This window comes from Mirounga angustirostris, unplaced genomic scaffold, assembly GCF_029215605.1.
Source record: "Mirounga angustirostris isolate CCGP_5_RB_7025 unplaced genomic scaffold, mMirAng1.0.hap1 SCAF_6, whole genome shotgun sequence".
Taxonomy (NCBI): domain Eukaryota; kingdom Metazoa; phylum Chordata; class Mammalia; order Carnivora; family Phocidae; genus Mirounga; species Mirounga angustirostris.
The window spans coordinates 571,851-589,830 of record NW_026991714.1 but is presented as its reverse complement, the minus strand read 5'-3'; the positions used below and the strand labels follow the sequence as shown (position 1 = coordinate 589,830).

The 17,980-nt window shown below is 40.9% G+C and overlaps 1 protein-coding gene across 27 annotated transcripts in view; it reads right to left on the bottom strand.

The window, feature by feature from the left end:
* Positions 1 to 17,980, bottom strand: part of LOC123845733 (ubiquitin-associated protein 2-like) — a 44,963-nt gene that overhangs the window by 24,268 nt on the left and 2,715 nt on the right. For 8 of the 27 annotated variants that reach the window (XR_010412111.1, XM_064593613.1, XM_054507818.2 and 5 more), the window contains exons 2-11: positions 16,178 to 16,307; positions 15,406 to 15,483; positions 14,712 to 14,822; positions 10,712 to 10,880; positions 10,229 to 10,324; positions 9,531 to 9,576; positions 8,826 to 8,938; positions 4,573 to 4,625; positions 2,868 to 2,953; positions 396 to 567 (exon numbers count right to left, since the gene is read on the bottom strand). Coding sequence is in view for 25 of the 27 variants with exons in the window: in XM_064593613.1 (XP_064449683.1) it covers positions 396 to 567; positions 2,868 to 2,953; positions 4,573 to 4,625; positions 8,826 to 8,938; positions 9,531 to 9,576; positions 10,229 to 10,324; positions 10,712 to 10,880; positions 14,712 to 14,822; positions 15,406 to 15,483; positions 16,178 to 16,267 (1,014 nt within the window). In the remaining 2 variants the exon portion in view is untranslated. Of the gene's footprint in view, positions 1 to 395; positions 568 to 2,867; positions 2,954 to 4,340; positions 4,439 to 4,572; positions 4,626 to 6,940; positions 7,001 to 8,825; positions 8,939 to 9,530; positions 9,577 to 10,228; positions 10,325 to 10,678; positions 10,881 to 14,711; positions 14,823 to 15,405; positions 15,484 to 16,177; positions 16,308 to 17,980 lie in introns of those variants that run through there. The other 19 variants (XM_064593603.1, XM_064593619.1, XM_054507808.2 and 16 more) reach the window with 9 other exon arrangements.

Below are 17,980 nucleotides of genomic sequence, written 5' to 3'. Positions count from 1 at the left end.
ATGTCTGGTTTAAACAAATTTATATGGCAATTCTGTTCTATCAACAAATAGGGAAGTGCTACAACCTCCCATCGAAGTTCAATTAGGATTTAAAAAGGATTAAAATTTGATGTCATTTTTTCTTCTCTTTAAGAGCAAATAACGTTCAGCACAGTGACTATTCAGTAAGTGATGCGCACTCATTTTTAGAAGAAGATTCAGTGTGTCCAAAACGAAGTCCTCCTCTGGCAGCACCCCTACTACCCAATCCTATGTCTCTACACCCAAGGTTGCTTAGAGGACAAAAGGGGATGCTTTACCCTGCCCCAAATCTCTGTCACCAGAAGGCAGTACTGCATGTATGTGCTGGGGTTGACAGGAAAGTGTGGTTAGAAGACACCATGATTCCTACTTACCATACTGTGATGAGAAAATGTGTTTCCGGAAGCAGGCTGTGTTATGGCACTCTGCTTTGAATTACTGAACACCAGAGGCTGGGCAAGAGAAGGAGCCTGAGATGGATCCAGATTAGATGAATCATTCTCCACTGAAGATGGTGTCTTCCCCAACAAAACAGCAAGGTCAATTCTAGTGGGGAGATGCAACATCTTGATGAATAATGACAGAACATTCTAGCATTCCCCAACTCCCAACTCAAATTATGGTTAGATCAAAATGAAGTCACTCATCAATAACACAAAGACCTGAAATGCTTAATTTACCAAAATAATTGACATGTAAGAGCCACTATAGGATCTAGCTGTGTTCCAATAGCATTGTCAACCATAATAATGTTAAATATTTCAATTTAGTGAAATCAATTTAAGGGAATACCAAATGTTAGTTTTAATACAGCAGCTTGATATTTGGGCCAAAATTATAATTTTTTAGCCAATATTTTAATACTTAATACCTGTCATTACCAATACCCAATATGTAAAAACATATACTAGAATACTCGCATCTTCTTCAAGTGTCTTTGGAATTTCCCCTCCAATTTTATAAAATTTCCAAAGTTACCTGTGGTATAATAAAAAAGTTTGGTTTTGCCTCCAGTTTTTGGCACAGAGCTCCTGAAACACTTAAAATTTCCTGAATGTCTTTTGCTATTCATAATAAACCTCTTTATTTTATTTTTATGACAGAGAGAATCCTTTTTACGATTTTATTTGAGAGAGAGAGAACGAGTGGTGGGGAGGGCAGAAGGAGAGAGAGAAGCAGACTCCCTGCTCAGCAGGGAGCCTGATGTGGAGCTCGATCCCAGGACCCAGAGATCATGACCCGGGCCAAAGGCAGATGCTTAACTGACTGAGCCACCTAGGCGCCCTGAGAGAGAGAATCTTAAGCAAACTCCATGGCCAGCATGGAGCCCTCCATGGGGCTCCATCTCATGACCCTGAGATCACAACCTAAGCCGAAATTGAGTGGACACTTAACTGAATGAGCCACCCAGCTGCCCCATAATGAGCCTCTTTCAACCAAAGTTTATGATAATGAGGTTACTCAGGGTGGGACCCCCCCGCCCCACACATAGCTTCAGGAAGGGAGCTGCCACCTGAAACACCAGGAAGGGATTTAAAGGTTTAGAACTTTCAGCCCCAGCACAATCTACCCACTCTTAGGGTGGAAAGGGAGCTGGGGACTGCCTTTCATAGCCAATGGCTTAATCAATCAGGCCTATTTAAGTAATGAAATTTAGGGGCTTTGTGCCCGACCCCACGCCCCACCGTATGCAACTCTTCCATTTGGCTGTTGTTCCTGAGTACTGGTTATAACAAACCAGTGATGGCAAGGTACCTCTTCCCTGAGTTCTGCGAGTCATGTTAGTGGATTACTGAACCTAAGAAGGAGGCTGTGAGAATCCCCAAATTTGTAGTCAGCCAGGCAGAAGTGTGTGGATAGCCTGGGACCCCATTTGCAGCTGACCTCTGAAGCAAGGGCAGTCTGGTGGGATAAAGGTGTCAACTAGGGTCTGTGCTAACACTGGATAGTGTCCAAACTGAATTACTGAACACCTAGTTGGTGTCAAAGAACTGAAGAACTGGTGTCAGAAAAACAATACGCATCAGCTCTGGGGGTGATGGACCTAACATCCTATTTCTAGTGCAATTCAGGGCCTCTGAGTCAACAGCTATCATACCCAGGTCTAGAAATAATCCAAGGGGATTTCCAAAGATAAAAATATTCCTGGTAAGTGTTTCTCCCTCTACTGACCCCAATACCTAGGGTTCAAGTTCGTAAAAGTTCATTAGCCAGATCCTACGGTAAAAATGATCACTTTACTCAGTAGGCTCACTGGACAAAAATCTTAATTATAAAGCAAGAAAAGAAGCTACTGAACAGGGTGCCTGGGTGGCTCAGTTGGTTAAGCGACTGCCTTCGGCTCAGGTCATGATCCTGGAGTCCCGGGATCGAGTCCCGCATCGGGCTCCCTGCTCAGCAGGGAGCCTGCTTCTGCCTCTGACCCTCCCCCCTCTCATGTGCTCTCTCTCTCTCATTCTCTCTGTCTCAAATAAATAAATAAAATCTTTAAAAAAAAAAAAAAAAGAAGCTACTGAACAGTTCTGCAAACTCAAATAAATGAAAACACTTCCATGTTTAACTTTACCTTAATACAAGTTATATCGTGCTAAGTTTTAATTTAGATTGACCTACGTAATTAAAAAAGCTATTTTGGAGAGAATCATCTTTAAAATTATAATATATGGAGTTCCGTTCAATAGATCAACTCCTATAGACCTATCAATCACCTAAAGAGGAACCTAGGATGCTTTAGGTTACCATTCTACCAACACCATGGGAGCTTATAAAGGCCCAGTGCCACTCTCCTTACAGCTCTCTCATCAGGCCCCTCTGGGAAAAGATGCTGAACTTTACCACACACTTGCCTCTGACCAGCAGTGATTGTCACATTCTCCGCAGGCAGAGGCACTGAAGACACATTAGAGGCAGTGAAGATCTTGGTCTCAGACAGCTGGAAAACAGAGGGATTAGTCACTCCTGGTGTTAGGTGGGCTACAGTCAGAAACCTGGCATAGATAAGGGGAATTTAACACCAAGGAAAAGGGAAAACCCTCAGAAGAGAAAACCACCTACCCAAAGGAACCCTACATGGACTGACCTCCATGCCCCTTCTAAACAGGCTCAATTATTTTATCAAAAGAGAGAGTAAAATCAAGAAACCTGGTAAAATATAGTGGAGTCACATGATATGCACACCAAACTTACAAGAAGCTAAATACACATGCTACACAGAAAAAGAGAGAAAACCTTTTTATACCTTCCCATCAGAGTTCCCAACTCCCACCTCGACCCAAACCCAAATTTTATCTTCCACTGCTCCTCTCAGAGAAAGAAAGGTTACAGCCAAGACAAAGACAGAAATAAAAGAAATTAATTCCTAGCTTTTGAGCAGTAAGGACCCAAGTCCTGGTGAATTAAGGTCTTTTTAGGGATAATTTCAACAATACGCAATTTTTGCCTTAATGGTGACTTCATTACACCTAGTCTTTGCAGTATAAGACCCTAAAATTCGGTAAGCAATTTTAGGGAATAACTTACCCTACTATTCAAAATTTGATTTGGTTTTGTTTTCACTTTTTGATTAAAATCTCTTTTCTAAAAACAGGGAATCCACTCCCCCAAATATACAGTTCTCTGAAAGTTGCTTAACCAGACAAGCCAAATCTTAGAAAGTATTCACAAGGCAGTCTAGCTCAGGTACAACAGAAAAGAATCACCCTCTGATGCTGATGCATCTGAAATTTTAAAAACTCGGGCCTGGCAAACCAAAACAGTTTGACATATCACTCTCTTCCCGTATGAGCTATCTTGCCTGAATATATACAAGTATAGGAAAGTAGACTGAAAAATGTTAAAACAGGAGTTAATCCATATCACCGAAAAGTAGAATTGATCACAAAAACTTGACTGGGACCAAGAATCAGCAAAATTCTTTTACTCAGGTACTACTCCAGTGAAGTCACAGAGCTTGTTTACATGCCACCTTTGTGCCAGCCATGTACAAGGTTTCCAAGCTGAGTCAAGCTGGAAGACGGCCAGTCCTATATATTTGTCTCAATTACAAAGTTGGGCTTCAAGTAAGTAAAAGGGTTCCAGAACCAACCAGATTGTAAACTTGAGGACATGGTACAGTATCTTTCACTTTGTACCCACCTCTAAGCCAATTCCAGGACCATACACCCATGCCTGAATGTGAACCAAATAACAGAACTAGCTCCGGTAGTCACGCGTCACCAGCGGCTGTTACTCAACGCACTACCTGCCTGACTCCATTTCCTGCCCTAACCCAACCACCATCTCTTCCTGGGATAAATCCGACAATCAGATATTGGACTTACACAGGTGCACTTGCCCTTTCCATAGTCTGGTTCCACAGAGTCCTGTTCATGCCCAGTCTCCTTCATATAACATATGTGAAATGTTCTGGCTCAGAACACTATTTTGGATGTAAAAGTTTTGGGTCAGAATCTTAAGGGTGAATTTTGAGGGGTAGAAACATACCCATTTTCTATCCCTAAACACCACTTAGGGATAGAAGGCACTAGTGAGGAATGACCTGGGAATACCTACATCTTCATTCCAATCTTCAGTTCCCCACTCCTCTGTTGCAGTCCTCCACGCACCTGGCAATAAAGAAAAAACAGTGAAGTAATTTTAAGTGCCAGTACAAGGCATGTGCAAAAAACACTAGTGTATTAACATTTTGGCAACCAAAAGTGTAACCAGATTTTAGTAATCAGAAGGGATTCCTAGGCTCCAGGAGGAGAAAAAGACTATTTAGAAAGTAATACCTCAGAACACCAGAGTTTTAATAAGATTATGGTTTCACACCTACTTTCAGGTTTTGTTACACAGTTTTTGTTTTGTTTTTTGGGTTTTTTTTTTAAAGATTTTATTTATTTATTTGAGGCAGAGGGAGAGGGAGAAGCAGGCTCTCCGCTGAGCAGGGAGCCCAATGCGGGGCTCGATCCCAGGACCCTGGGATCATGACCTGAGCCGAAGGCAGATGCTTAACCATCTGAGCCATGCAGGTGTCCCTTGTTACACAGTTTTAACAGCAAAGACAGTGGGAGTGGGGAAACGGGAGACAACAGACCCAACGCTCCAGGCAAACTCTTAAACCCTTCAGCCCTCCGACTTAGTGGTTAATTCAAGCGAAACGGCAGCAGCCAATTTAAACCAGAACATAAACTACACCTACTCATCTGGTATGAGACAACACTGTGGGCAGTCTGGAGAGAGCAGTGAGGAGGAACACAAATGGCTGCCACACCATAGTGGATGGCAGAGAAGAAGGACCAGCTTCCAAACTAAGGGCACGGACAATTATCTGCTATAGGAACTCAATTTTAAAATGTATACTCAGTAGCAGTCAAGTTTATAGATCTTATTGGTCTAACCCTAAGAAACCCTCACGGGTCTTGCTCTTTTCAAAAGACACTGGCCAAAACTGAGAAATCAGATGTGTCTGTTAGTTATTACCCTAACCCTAATCCTACAGAATGTGACAGCTAACCTGCAAGGGGCACTGCACAGACAATGCAGGTGCACACCCTCCTCATGGTGGTAATAATGAAGTCAGGACAGTTTCTATAGGAAAGGTCCATCAGCAATCAAACCACCTTCCACACTCCCCTTGCTTTGCTTCACGTATACACAGATCCTCAGAAAGGGAAACTGTTCTATGAAAGCCAGGATTCCTCCCTTCAACAAGGACCACAGCAAGAAATAACAACCTGCCTATAGAAAAGGACAAGAACACTCCTTATTTTCTTCTCTAGAAGAACAGTACATATTGATTAACTCTTAAAGTCTTCTTTCCAAATGGAGAAACCTTAAAAGAATAAAAGTCTGCCATTCAGTTATTTTACTATCACTGAAGAGAAATATTCTAAACCTACAAAACCTGGGGCGCCTGGGTGGCTCAGTCGTTAAGCAGCTGCCTTCAGCTCAGGTCATGGTCCTGGGGTCCTGGGGTCCTGGGATCCAGCCCCACATCGGGCTCCCTGCTCCGCGGGGAGTCTGCTTCTCCCTCTCCCGCTCCCCCTGCTTGTGTTCCCTCTCTCGCTGTCTCTGTCAAATAAATAACATCTAAAAATAAATAAATAAATAAATAAATCTACAGAACCCATCTGAATTCTTCTAGGGGCGCCTGGCTGACTCAGGCAGACCATGTGACTCTTCATGTTGGGGGTCGTGCATTCAAGCCCCACACTGGGTGTGGAGAATACGTCAAAATAAAATCTTAAGAAAAAAAATGAAATTCTTCTGAACTTTTAATAATGAAAGAACCCTATTTGCTAGAGAAAAAGATGTTCATTATAATACCTCTCCCAGGGCGTTATAACTGGACCAGGGAAATTCCAAACCACTTAATAATGGCAATGTTCTCCAAATCAAACTAAAGTCCAATCTCCGTTCAGACAAGTTACAAAGCACATTCTTCTCGCTCCCTGGTGACCCTGCTCTTCCTCTGCATGGACATCTGTCCTGCCCTGGATAAATGGAACCCAAAACCTGTCCATATACACAATCCTGGAGTTGGAAGTAACCTCCTATTGATGGGCTCTCTCCCTGCACTCTGGAGACTGCATCTGGGATGGAAAGGAGGAATGGAGATGCCTACTTGATCCCATACAGGATGTGCAGTCGTGGCCAAGAAGGCTGTACTGAGGGGGCACAAAGGAAAAGAAAGACGGCAAAGGCTCTGAATGACAGAGAGGTTTCCATTCTGTCAGCAGACAGCAGTCAACGTAAATGTTAAATCTTCACTAAGGGACAAAATTTTTTAAGAGGGAAAAGCAGGCACAGAGTATGAGAGAGAAAGGCAGAAAAGGTAAAAAGCAGGACGACAGAAAAATGACATATCCACAGATATTTCAATTCATAAAAATCTATAAAAATATCCGGGGCAGTTAGGCGCCTGGATGTATCATACCAGGAGCAGTCTCAAATTTTCGGGGATAATTTGACCCCTCAACCCCAATGAAATCAAGTCCTGAAACAAAAAAGAAAAGAAAAGAAAAAACAAACAATGAAATTTTGCTTATGAATGAGAACATCTGCCCCCAAAACACAATTCCCACTGTACCTGTGGATATTTTAAGGGTAGGTTTGAATTTCTTTTTAAATAAAAAAGGGCATTTGATGTTTGCTATCATGAAAACACAAAAAGATCATGCACGAAAGTCAGTTCATGCTGTGAAATTAACAATGGAAATGCATGAAGCTACACCCAACTCTTCCACATTAACAAGATGACAGCAGCATCAGTCTTTCATTCAGCCACAAGTCAGATTTCTGATTCTAACCTCCCAAATCTGCTATACTTCTACTCAGAAGAAATAAACACACACTTATCATTCCTTGTTTCCAAACCAGATCCTTGCTGAAAACAGCTAAGGCTTGCATTCTAGGACTGGGACTCCATGCCTGATTTTCCATCCACAACTGAAAACAAATCCCTTAACATCTATTATTTTTTCTGCCAATGATAAAAAACCAAATACCCAAGAACTAGAGCTCAGAAACAGTAACTTTTGTTAATCAGACTGCTACCACTGCCTCTACAAAGCCATCAAGAGATGAATGAAGAGCAACTCTGTGCCTCCAAAGTAATAAAAGACATTTCTTAGCCAAATGGTCTAGGGAATTAAACAGATCTCCATCTTGTCAGTAACTCAACTTCAGCCTCCACCAATGGGAAAACTGTATTCAAAAGCCATTTATAAGATAGTGTGTTAAACAAAAAGCAAATAACATTCAGGACCTAAAGTATAACATCTTGTGGGCAGCAGATGAACTGTTGGTGCCAAAGACCCTCCTAAAGACAGAGATAAAGATCAATGATCTTTGAAAAGGGGCAAGGCAAGTAAATGGATAAGGAGTCAAAGAGCCTAATGCATGCTCTACTATTAAATCACTCCCCCCTTTACAGGAGAAAAGGGTCTCAAGCTCTCCATGTGTTGGCTCAGCCATAAGGAAGTTAGTGATCTCATAAAAGACGCTAGAGCCTAAGAAAGAGGCTGTTCTTATTTAAAAGCGTAAAAGTTTAAAAGTAAAAGTTAAAAAGAGAGAGGTAAAAGTATCTTTTACTCCCAAACATCTCTTGATATATCCCATAAGCCTAAAATATCCTTAAATATATACACCCTACCCAGATACAGATACCAAAGTCAGCTAATGACAACAAAAAAATCTTACTCAAATCCCTTGATATTCTTCCATGCTCAGAAGATTATCCAATAAATAGAGCTAGTAAGATACAATTTCCTTTTTCCCCAGATACTGAAATTTTCCAAAAATAAAGGGAAAAAAGATATTCTTATCTCAATGCCAGAAAACAATTAAGTTGTCAGTGGGCTTTGATTCTGGGCCTTGTTCACCTCTACAAGTAGTGTCTTGATTAATTACGGATACCTTTTCAGAAAGTAAAGCTAGACACCCTAACAGAAACCCTAGGAAACGCACCTGGACCTAAGAGCAGCCACACAAGGTGACAAAAAGAACGGGGGCTCTGAGAGTCCAACAATCCTGAGTTCAAATACTAGCAAATTTCAACCACACTTTCAGTCTGCCTGTCATCTGGAGATGGTGACTAGCGTCAATCTCACAGAAGAGTGATGAAGACCAGGTGAAACAGCATTATGAAGTGCCCACAGGCACATAATCAGGAAAGAATATACACAGTATTTCAATGGCCTTCCCTAGCTCCCCTATCTCTGCGCCCAAAAACTGTTCCTCTACTTTTTAATATGACGATAACCTCAAAGTGATTATTTCCTTAGGTTTTTAGAGACAAGAAACAATAAACAGTCACTCACTCGTCCCATCATCTGGTTCGAAGTGGCCAGTGTTGTTCCACGTATTGCCGCTATTATTGCCATAGTTATCATCAGTATTGGCCGGCTCTGCATAATCAGCTGGGTTAAAGGTTCTGGGGGTGGGGGGGGGGAAAAAGCTTAAAAGAGTCTCTGACCTTTAAGCAACACCAGCAAAAATTAACTCAGAGACGGGGGGCCACAAGAATCTTGACTTTTCCCTATTACAAATCAACCACAGTCCCATTCTATAATCCTATATATGTCTACTTCCCTCACTTACCAGCCTACCTAAAATTCTATGGTATAATCTCAATTTATGTCTACACTTTATTCTGGATTAGGACATCAAGAATCATAATAAAATCCACGTGAAATTTTGGAAAACAGCAGGTATATGCATTCAAATGAAGCTATGAATGGACCTTGAGAGCTTGTTTGGAGGTTCTAGCAGGGGAGCGCAGCTACTCATATACCCTTGACCGAAGAATGGTCCTCCTCATAATGACCCAGGTGGTGAACATTTACCTCTAAGCCCGAAGTCTACATACCTATCTGAATAAACGGTCTAGAAATCTTTCTGATCACAGTTCGGTTGAAGCTGCCTATTATCCTCAAGATACCAGGATATTAGCCCCTCTAGAATACTATGGTGATGCTTAGGGGGAAAAAATTTAAAGATTTTGGCATCAAATCAATGAAACTTACCCCATTCCTTGAGCAGAAAACCTTCCTCCTCGTCTACCAGAGCCACCTAAGGAAAAAAACAGAAAAAGAGAAGAAGAGAGAAATACTTTAGAAGTTGATATAAAACTACCTTGCCAACTGAGGCAACTCTGGAATAGTTAAGTGGTTGATATTATTAGATGTTCTCTCATCACGTAGCGTAGTTAATATACTACAGCAGGACAATCATTACTATTGACAGATTTTTCCCTTGCTAACCAAACTGCTGGGTCCTTATGCAAATACATTAACATCAACAATAAAGACTAAAGAAGGGCGCCTGGGTGGCTCAGTCGGTTAAGCGACTGCCTTCGGCTCAGGTCATGATCCCAGGGTTCTGGGATCAAGTCCCACATCGGGCTCCCTGCTCTGCGGGGAGCCTGCTTCTCCTTCTCCCCCTCCCCCTGCTGGTGTTGCCTCTCTCGCTGTGTCTCTCTCTGTCAAATAAATAAATAAAATCTTTTAAAAATAAATAAATAAAGACTAAAGAAAATGACACCTACCTTTCTTTCCCACTGCCCCACTCAGCAATCTCTAGAATTTGCATGACATCTCAACAACTAAGATAATGAGATGCCATGTGAATTTGCTTGTTTTCAAATAAAAGTAGACTCCTACAGAACGAATAAGAGTATCCTGCCCCCAATATTCACCCCCACCCCCCCCAAGAAATTGATCACCTCTGCCTCGGCCACGTCCTCTTCTGCCTCTTTCTGTGCCTCTTCCAGAAGGCCCTCCACTCTTGGTGCCATCTAATCCATTTTCCTGACCCCGAACTGAAATTAAAAACACAGTCAGAGCAGAGTCAGTGGAATTTATGTAAATATGTAAATGACATGTATAGATGGTGGTAGGGAGACAAAAACAAGGAAGAGAAAATGAGCTGGAAGGATGGGACATGATGGTTACTAGGGGAAAGGTGATGAACCACAACAGAGAGCTGTAAGTCAGACTTTACAAATGACTGCAGGGTAATTTCATGCCAAACTGGTAGCTAGAAAATGCTACATGTAGAGATACCAAGGTCTCAGAATAAACAGTGGCAAGAAAAAAATCAAAAGGATGATATTATGGTTACTAGGTCCAGCTTAGCAAGGTCCTGACATCCCTGAAGTCCAGACATTACTGACCAACAGCTGGTTTTGTTAAAGCCCCATGCATACACTCTCGTCCACGGCTGGCACCTCTCCCTCGTCTTGGTGGCCCACCACGTCGCCGACTATAGTCTCTGTCACGGTCTCGATTTTCTTTGCCTTCCTCGTTGGATTCCGTTTGGCCACCATCCTTCTGTCCTGAGACGCCCTTCTTCTTCCCGACCATCTCCCACGAATGCTAAAGAAGAGCAGAGCATTCACGTCTAAACAATATGGATTGCTATCAGGAAACCACAGATAAAAGCTGGGAAAACTGTTAACCATTCTCCTCTCATCATCCAAGTCTAAGATACTTCCACTAATTTATGTCTGTTTAAATGGAGGATACAGACAAGAATCTCAATACAAATTCTATACCTATCACCGCAAAACGGAAGTCCTTTTTGGTAGGGGAGGTGCTTATAGCTAATGGATTGCAGGGATCACTTCCAAAAGGATTGCCAAGATCTGGATCCAGTGTAGTCACTTGGCAGATTAGTCAAAGGACCTAGTTATTGGTCCCTAACTTTCCAGGGTGTTTCCTGAGCTGAAAATATTAATTCCCTTTGGATTCAGACTCTCAACTTTTTATAATCTTATTCATGTCAAAGCAGAAAAGAACTAAAAGTTTCTAAAGCTTAACTTTGAATTCAGAATGAACGAACAGGTTTTGACTCTTGGGCACATTCTCTAATCAAGCAACCCAAAATTTAGGAGGATAACAATTACACCTACTCCTTACCACCCACCCCCCCAACCACACTCCCTGACACGCACAACAATTTCCTTTGCTAAAAAGACCAAGCAGCAGTCAGGACCAAGCCAGAGCCCTGGCCCTGAGACATGTGGACTATAGGAAGCCTTCCATTCCAGGTTTTACATACTGTATTCTCTCTATAGTTCCTAAACTGATATAGTCCAATTAAACTTTCCCCAAAGCAGAATAATCTCGGACTCATTCCAGACTGCAGGACGGAACATTTGTGATAAGGAAAGTATACTAAATTGTCTTGCAAAAACCTCATCCCTCAGGAAATGAGTTTTATTAAGTTTGAAGTTTTAAAAACACACTCCTTGATTCACACATATTTTGCAGAAAATATGTACAAAGAAAAACTCCCAAACACCAAGACTACCAGATCTTTACAACCCTAGTTACCATCTTACTCAAACAACAATGACCCACTGCTCAGCAACAGCTATCCAATATCTAATAACTTCCAAGAATACGGACCAAGTATAATATGAAATGACTATTAATTTTTCCAGGGCTGATAATATTATGGTCATATAGAATATCCTTCTTTAAGGGAAGCATGCTGCAGAGTATTTTATTTATGATGATTGTAACTTGCTTCCAAATAATTCCAGTGTCCATCAATGGATGAATAAACAAAATGTGGCATTTACATATAATGGAATATTGTTCAGCCTTAAAAAGGAGTGAAATTCTGACACATGGCCACAACGTGGATAAACTCTGAAAACACTACGCCAAGTAAGAAGACATAAAAAAAAACAAATACTGGGGCGCCTGGGTGGCTCAGTCGGTTAAGCGGCTGCCTTCGGCTCAGGTCATGATCCCAGGGTCCTGGGATCGAGTCCCGCATCAGGCTCCCTGCTCAGCGGGAAGCCTGCTTCTCCCTCTCCTACTCCCCCTACTTGTGTTCCCTCTCTCCTGTCTCTCTGTCAGATAAATAAATAAAATCTTAGAAAAAAACAAATATTGTATGGTTCCATTACATGAGGTACCTAGAATAGGCACATTCATAGACAGAGAAAATAGAAGAGGTTACCAGGAGCTGGGAAGATGGGGAAAGGGGGAGTTATTGTTTAAGAGATACAGTATTTGTTTGGAAAATAAAAAAGTCCCAGAAATGCATAATGCTATGGGTTGCACAACATTGTCAGTTTACTTAATGCCACTGAATTGTACACTTAAAAATGGTTAAAAAGATAGATTTTAAATATATTTTACTATAATTTAAAAAAAATGTTTTTAAGTTAAAAACTCAGCTTAAGGGCGCCTGGGTGGCTCAGTCGTTAAGCGTCTGCCTTCAGGTCATGATCCCAGGGTCCTGGGATCGAGCCCCGCATCGGGCTCCCTGCTCGGCAGGAAGCCTGCTTCTCCCTCTCCCACTCCCCCTGCTTGTGTTCCTGCTCTCGCTATCTCTGTCTCTGTCAAATAAATAAATAAAATCTTTAAAAAAAATCAGCTTAAAATTATAGCAAAATCATAACCATAATTCTAAAGAATCTACAATAGTTGACTAATAATTTTTTAAAAGATTAAGTATCCACCCAGCACTTGGCAGCTCCTCGCTGCCCAGTCTTCCAGTCCAAGCTCATTCCACACTACAGCTGGTGGGTCATTTTATGCTCACAGTAGCTTCAATTCATAAGCTATAGTACCTCTATTATACCTAAGTCTGCATCAGAAACCCTGGAAACTAGACTCCAAACAGCTAGCTTTCCTCAAAACGTGGCAAGTTTCAGAAACCCGTCACCTTTTCCCTTCTCTATGGTATGTATCAGCTGCTGGCACTACCCAAGTTCTATAAGGAAAAGGAATTACTATGATCTTCCCAAAGGCACTGCCAGTTTTCTGATATGATCTCATCCACCCAAATACATCCAACATCCCCTGGCAGCTGATACTACTCTCCACTGGTTTCACTAGCAGCTGGTTTACTTGTGGCATAAACTCACATTCTCCAGTTTGTTTTCCTTTTCTGGTACTATGGATGGTTAGGTTTGTAGCATTAGGCAGAAGATGCTGGAAGGTGCAACAAAATGTGACTTGAAGGAAAGAGGGAGGGAGGGAGGAAGGAGGAAGGAAGGAATCCAGACTTTTAAGTCATGAGTAGTCCCACCTCTTCCCCCAACCCAAAAATCTTGCAGACAATTATTCTAGTAAACTCAAAGTGAGCCAAAGGCACTCTTATCTGATTATCCAAACAGTAATTTTCAAATAAGATCAATAATGTAAAATCTAAGACCACACTTTTTTTTTTTTTCAAGTAAACTTTACACCCAACATGGGGCTTGAACTCACGACCCTGAAATCAAGAGTCGCCTGCTCCCGACTGAGCCAGCCAGGCTCCCTTAAGACCACATTTTTGAAGAGAAAAATCCACAAATTTAAGCTTAATGACTAAAAAAAGTTTTCCACTATTATTTCCTATTGTCTCAAGGAAACTGACAAACCTCCAACATTTAGCTAATGTGATACCATAACACCAGTAAGCTGATCTCTCTTAAGGGTGAACTCTGGTTATCTATCCCAACCAAAGATCCCCAGTGTAAGACCAAGTAAATGAAAATTACTTTAAGATGATACACTGCTCATTAAAACAATAAAGTTCTCTGCTAAGCACCATAGGAACATCCCAAAGGTTAGTAAGGCAGAACCCCTGTTCTTAAGGGACTTAACAATTTGGGACAATGATAAGACAAGCACAAAAATACAAGGATCTCATTAAGTGGAAAGGAGAAGAGGTGAAATTCTAGGGCAAGAGGTCCTCCAAGATATCCCCTATCATCTCCAGGGACGGTCAAAAGGCTGTTAACACTCTCTCTGCTACCTCAACAGAAACAGGTTCAAGCAATGAAAATGTATTGTCAAAGGTGACACTGATGACAATGTCTTGAAATCAGAATCCACTAGTTTGTGTGACTTTATTCAACAGCAACAAAACAGGTAAGCAGAATATTCTATGATTAGTAACTAAGGCTGATACATAGCATCTCTAATTCAGACTAACCCAGTCTGGAAAACAGTAGCTAGCCTAGAATGAATAATTTATTCTAAGCAAATTAAAAGAGACAGATTTTATGTTTTCTCCTACTTATTGCATATAAATTCTAAGTATTTGCAACCCACAGCAAACGATCTCCAGGACAGTTCTCTGCTCCATTTGGAGAATAAGGTACTCTCCTTTAGGTTGAGTTACTCCACTTGCTATTTTTAGAATATTCTGAGCTTCTCAGCCAGGGACCCACTTTCTCGAACGCTCTATTAACACTCTACCGTATCTGGGTTTCCTTCCAGTAGGACATTGATGGCTCTGTTGACATCTCCATTGCAGTCATGCAAAGCAATGACACATTCATCCTGGTTCTTGCCTGTGATATCAATCAACTGAAAGAAAAAGATCAGCAACCATCATGAACAAGCTTGCACTCTTCACAAAAGGAAACCAGGTGAGCAAGAGAAAGGGGAGACGATACCAACGGAGTCTGAAGGAACCCCAGGCCTAAAAAAGCAAAATATGCAGAATTTTGGTATTCTAGTTCAATAAGCAAAATATTACCACCTCTGATTAGGAATGGGGTCAAAAGTATTTATAAAACAATCAAACAATAAAGTATCTAATAGACGATCAAACCCAGAAGCACATAGGCTTCAGCATACCATGAATTTCTACAGTTCCTAGATGGCACAACACTCAAAGTCGCTAGAAAAATGGCATCAACAAAGTCATCCGATAAATAAGAAGTTAAAATTAAGATAAAACCTTTTCAAACAAGGTAGCTGTCCAAAGGGGGACGGTAAATCAGACAACAAAAGCATTTACTTACTGGCTTAACCTATTTTATTTCAGGTCATAATTCTTTTAATACCTGTAAGTACAAAGTACCCCGGTAGCGATCTATGACATTTAACTATGCTTTAATCCTGATGTCTTTCCCCATGGCTTATAGCAAATCAGCAACACACTCACTTGTTTCACCTTTTCCTCAAAGTCAGCATCATTATGGTCTGAAATCATCTGTGCAAGTCGAATTTGTTCCGCAGTGGCCTAGAAATTAAGACAAGTTCAAGAAAGCATGATCAAAAGACAACAGTTTAGAGAAATAAGATGGACCTATGTAGTCAATAATCCACCCCACCTCCCAGCCCAATTTCCTTCTCCTTGTTACAAATGACCAAGTAGTAAAACACTAACATCAATTAAGATGCCTAAATTTGCAAAATGACAAAAAAATAAACGCTGAAGCTATTAGTATTCCACTCTATGATCCCTAAAAAACCAGGGAGATTTCCACCAATGTTCACAGTTAAAGAAGCTCCCATTTTGGGATCAGAGCACCTCTTTGAAACATTTGTGCCTTAAGTAATTCACATTTATTTGCAAAGTCATGTGTAAACTCTGTTCCTGTTTCTGCAAGGACCAGTGCCATCCCCTTATCTCTAGGGCTGAGAATAACATAAGATTTAGTCTGAGGGAAATGCTACCTTAGAGATACAAAGCACAGACAAGACCCATTCTTTCCAAGTCTCATAATGCAGTATTAAACAACAAAAAGCAAGCAAAGTGCATCATAGCATATCTTTAACAGTCATCAGACCCTAAGTAAAAACAGCCAAGTACTAGAAAACAAGAATAAAAAACCCAAACCAAGAATCCAAAGCACAGAATGATGCTGCACTGGATGGAAACCAGTATCAACCAGCAATGCTACCAATAAATCCGTATCCCTTGGGTTCTTTACCTGTGGCCGCTGCTTGTGCTGTGTCTGGTTTTGGTTTTGAGGTTGTTCCCAGTTTCCCCGGGCTCGGTTAGTGCCCACCGACGTCATCATTTACAGTATATACAAATAACAGTATTTACAAGGTAGAATACTGAAAGATTTAAAAAAAATAGTAATTTAGATGTTAAATACAGGCAAAATATGTTTTCAAGCTCTTTTTCATCAGCATCTTCACCAAACACTTTCATTTTTTTAAAAGCAACAAACCAAGATAATTCATCTGTTCTTAAGACATATTTAGCTTGATAAATTCCTTAAGGAACAATGGCTGTTAATCCATTTCTGTAGAACAAGAAATACATAAAGCATGTGTTAAGTGATGGGTTTTTTTTTTTTTTTTAAGTCATGGGCACAGTTTGGTTACTAGTTCCCTATACACGAGCTTTGTGAAGTTTTGTTATCTTGATAGCAAGTAAAACAATGTTAATAATCAAAAGCCTTCTACACAGAAATATCTGAAGTCCCTTTGACAGAAGGAAAGATAATCAGCAAAACCTGGAAACAAAAGCCTTCCAGGAAGGGGATTAGTCTATACTCCAAACAAATAAAAACAATTTAAAATACTGTACTCAGTCTACCTATGAAAACAGTCCTACCTCCCTTACAACCAGTTTATATAAGTTGCATGCAACCTCCACCACTTGGGAAAGGAAAAGCTCAAGTCTAGCCTTTCTCCCTCAAGTTGTATCTCTCCTCATGCAGTGGGAGCTTCTATAACCTTCAACAAAACAAGTATTAGCCCCAGCGACTGCTCAGAATCTCAATTCCCTGGATAATTCCAACACTGTTTTTGCAGCAACTTCTGTTGGCCTCCTAGTCCACAGCTCCCAGGCACCAGAAATGCAAATACTCTTTACCACTCACCTTAATATATAGAGAATCCCAAATCTGTCCCATACCAAAAGCACCTAGCACAAAGTTTTATTTGGAAGAAAGGGCTTCTAGGATTATCATTTAATTAAAAAAAAAATTTTTTTTTTTTTAAAGAAGAGTTGGGATTTTTTTTTTAAGGTTTTATTTATTTGAGAGAGAGAGAGAGAGAAAGCACAAGCCAGGGGAGCGGCAGGCAGAGGGAGAGGGAGAAGCAGGCTCTCCGCTGAGCAGGGAGCCCAATGCGGGGCTCGATCCCAGGACCCTGAGATCATGACCCGAGTCCAAGGCAGATGCTTAACCAACTGAGACACACAAGTGCCCTTAGGATTATCATTTTAAACTTGAGACATTATTGCCAGCAATGGGACTTTGTTGTGTCTTTAAAGAGACAGAGAACAAGCAGGGCCTTCCCAAAACCAGAATGGTTTTTGTTATTAACAGTTCTAGCAAGCTAGGATTCTCCTGAACTTAAGTTCCCTCATTCATACTTTGCTTTATAACACAACCTCAGTGGCTGCATTTAGTAAACAAAGAAAATATCCACCATACGATGGAGCGCTCAAAATAAGACGTTACTCTGCACTGTTTTATTCCCTCCCAAAGAGGATAAGTTTATATTTTCTGCTCTACATGTAATTCTTTTCATTAATGAAACTTTATATGGGTAATGCTAGACTGCCCAAAAGACACTGATGAATTTGAGGGAGAGGTAGGTTGGGCTTCTAAAAAAATAGAGAAGGATTATTAGGGAAGTGAATTTCACTGGTTTTTCAGGTCACAAAGAAAGCTAACTTCCCTGAGGATAAATTCTTCACCAAGTTGGATCAATCGGCTGCATAGGTCTTTGTTTTTGATACAGTATTAAGAGTTTTACATTCTCTATCACCAAAA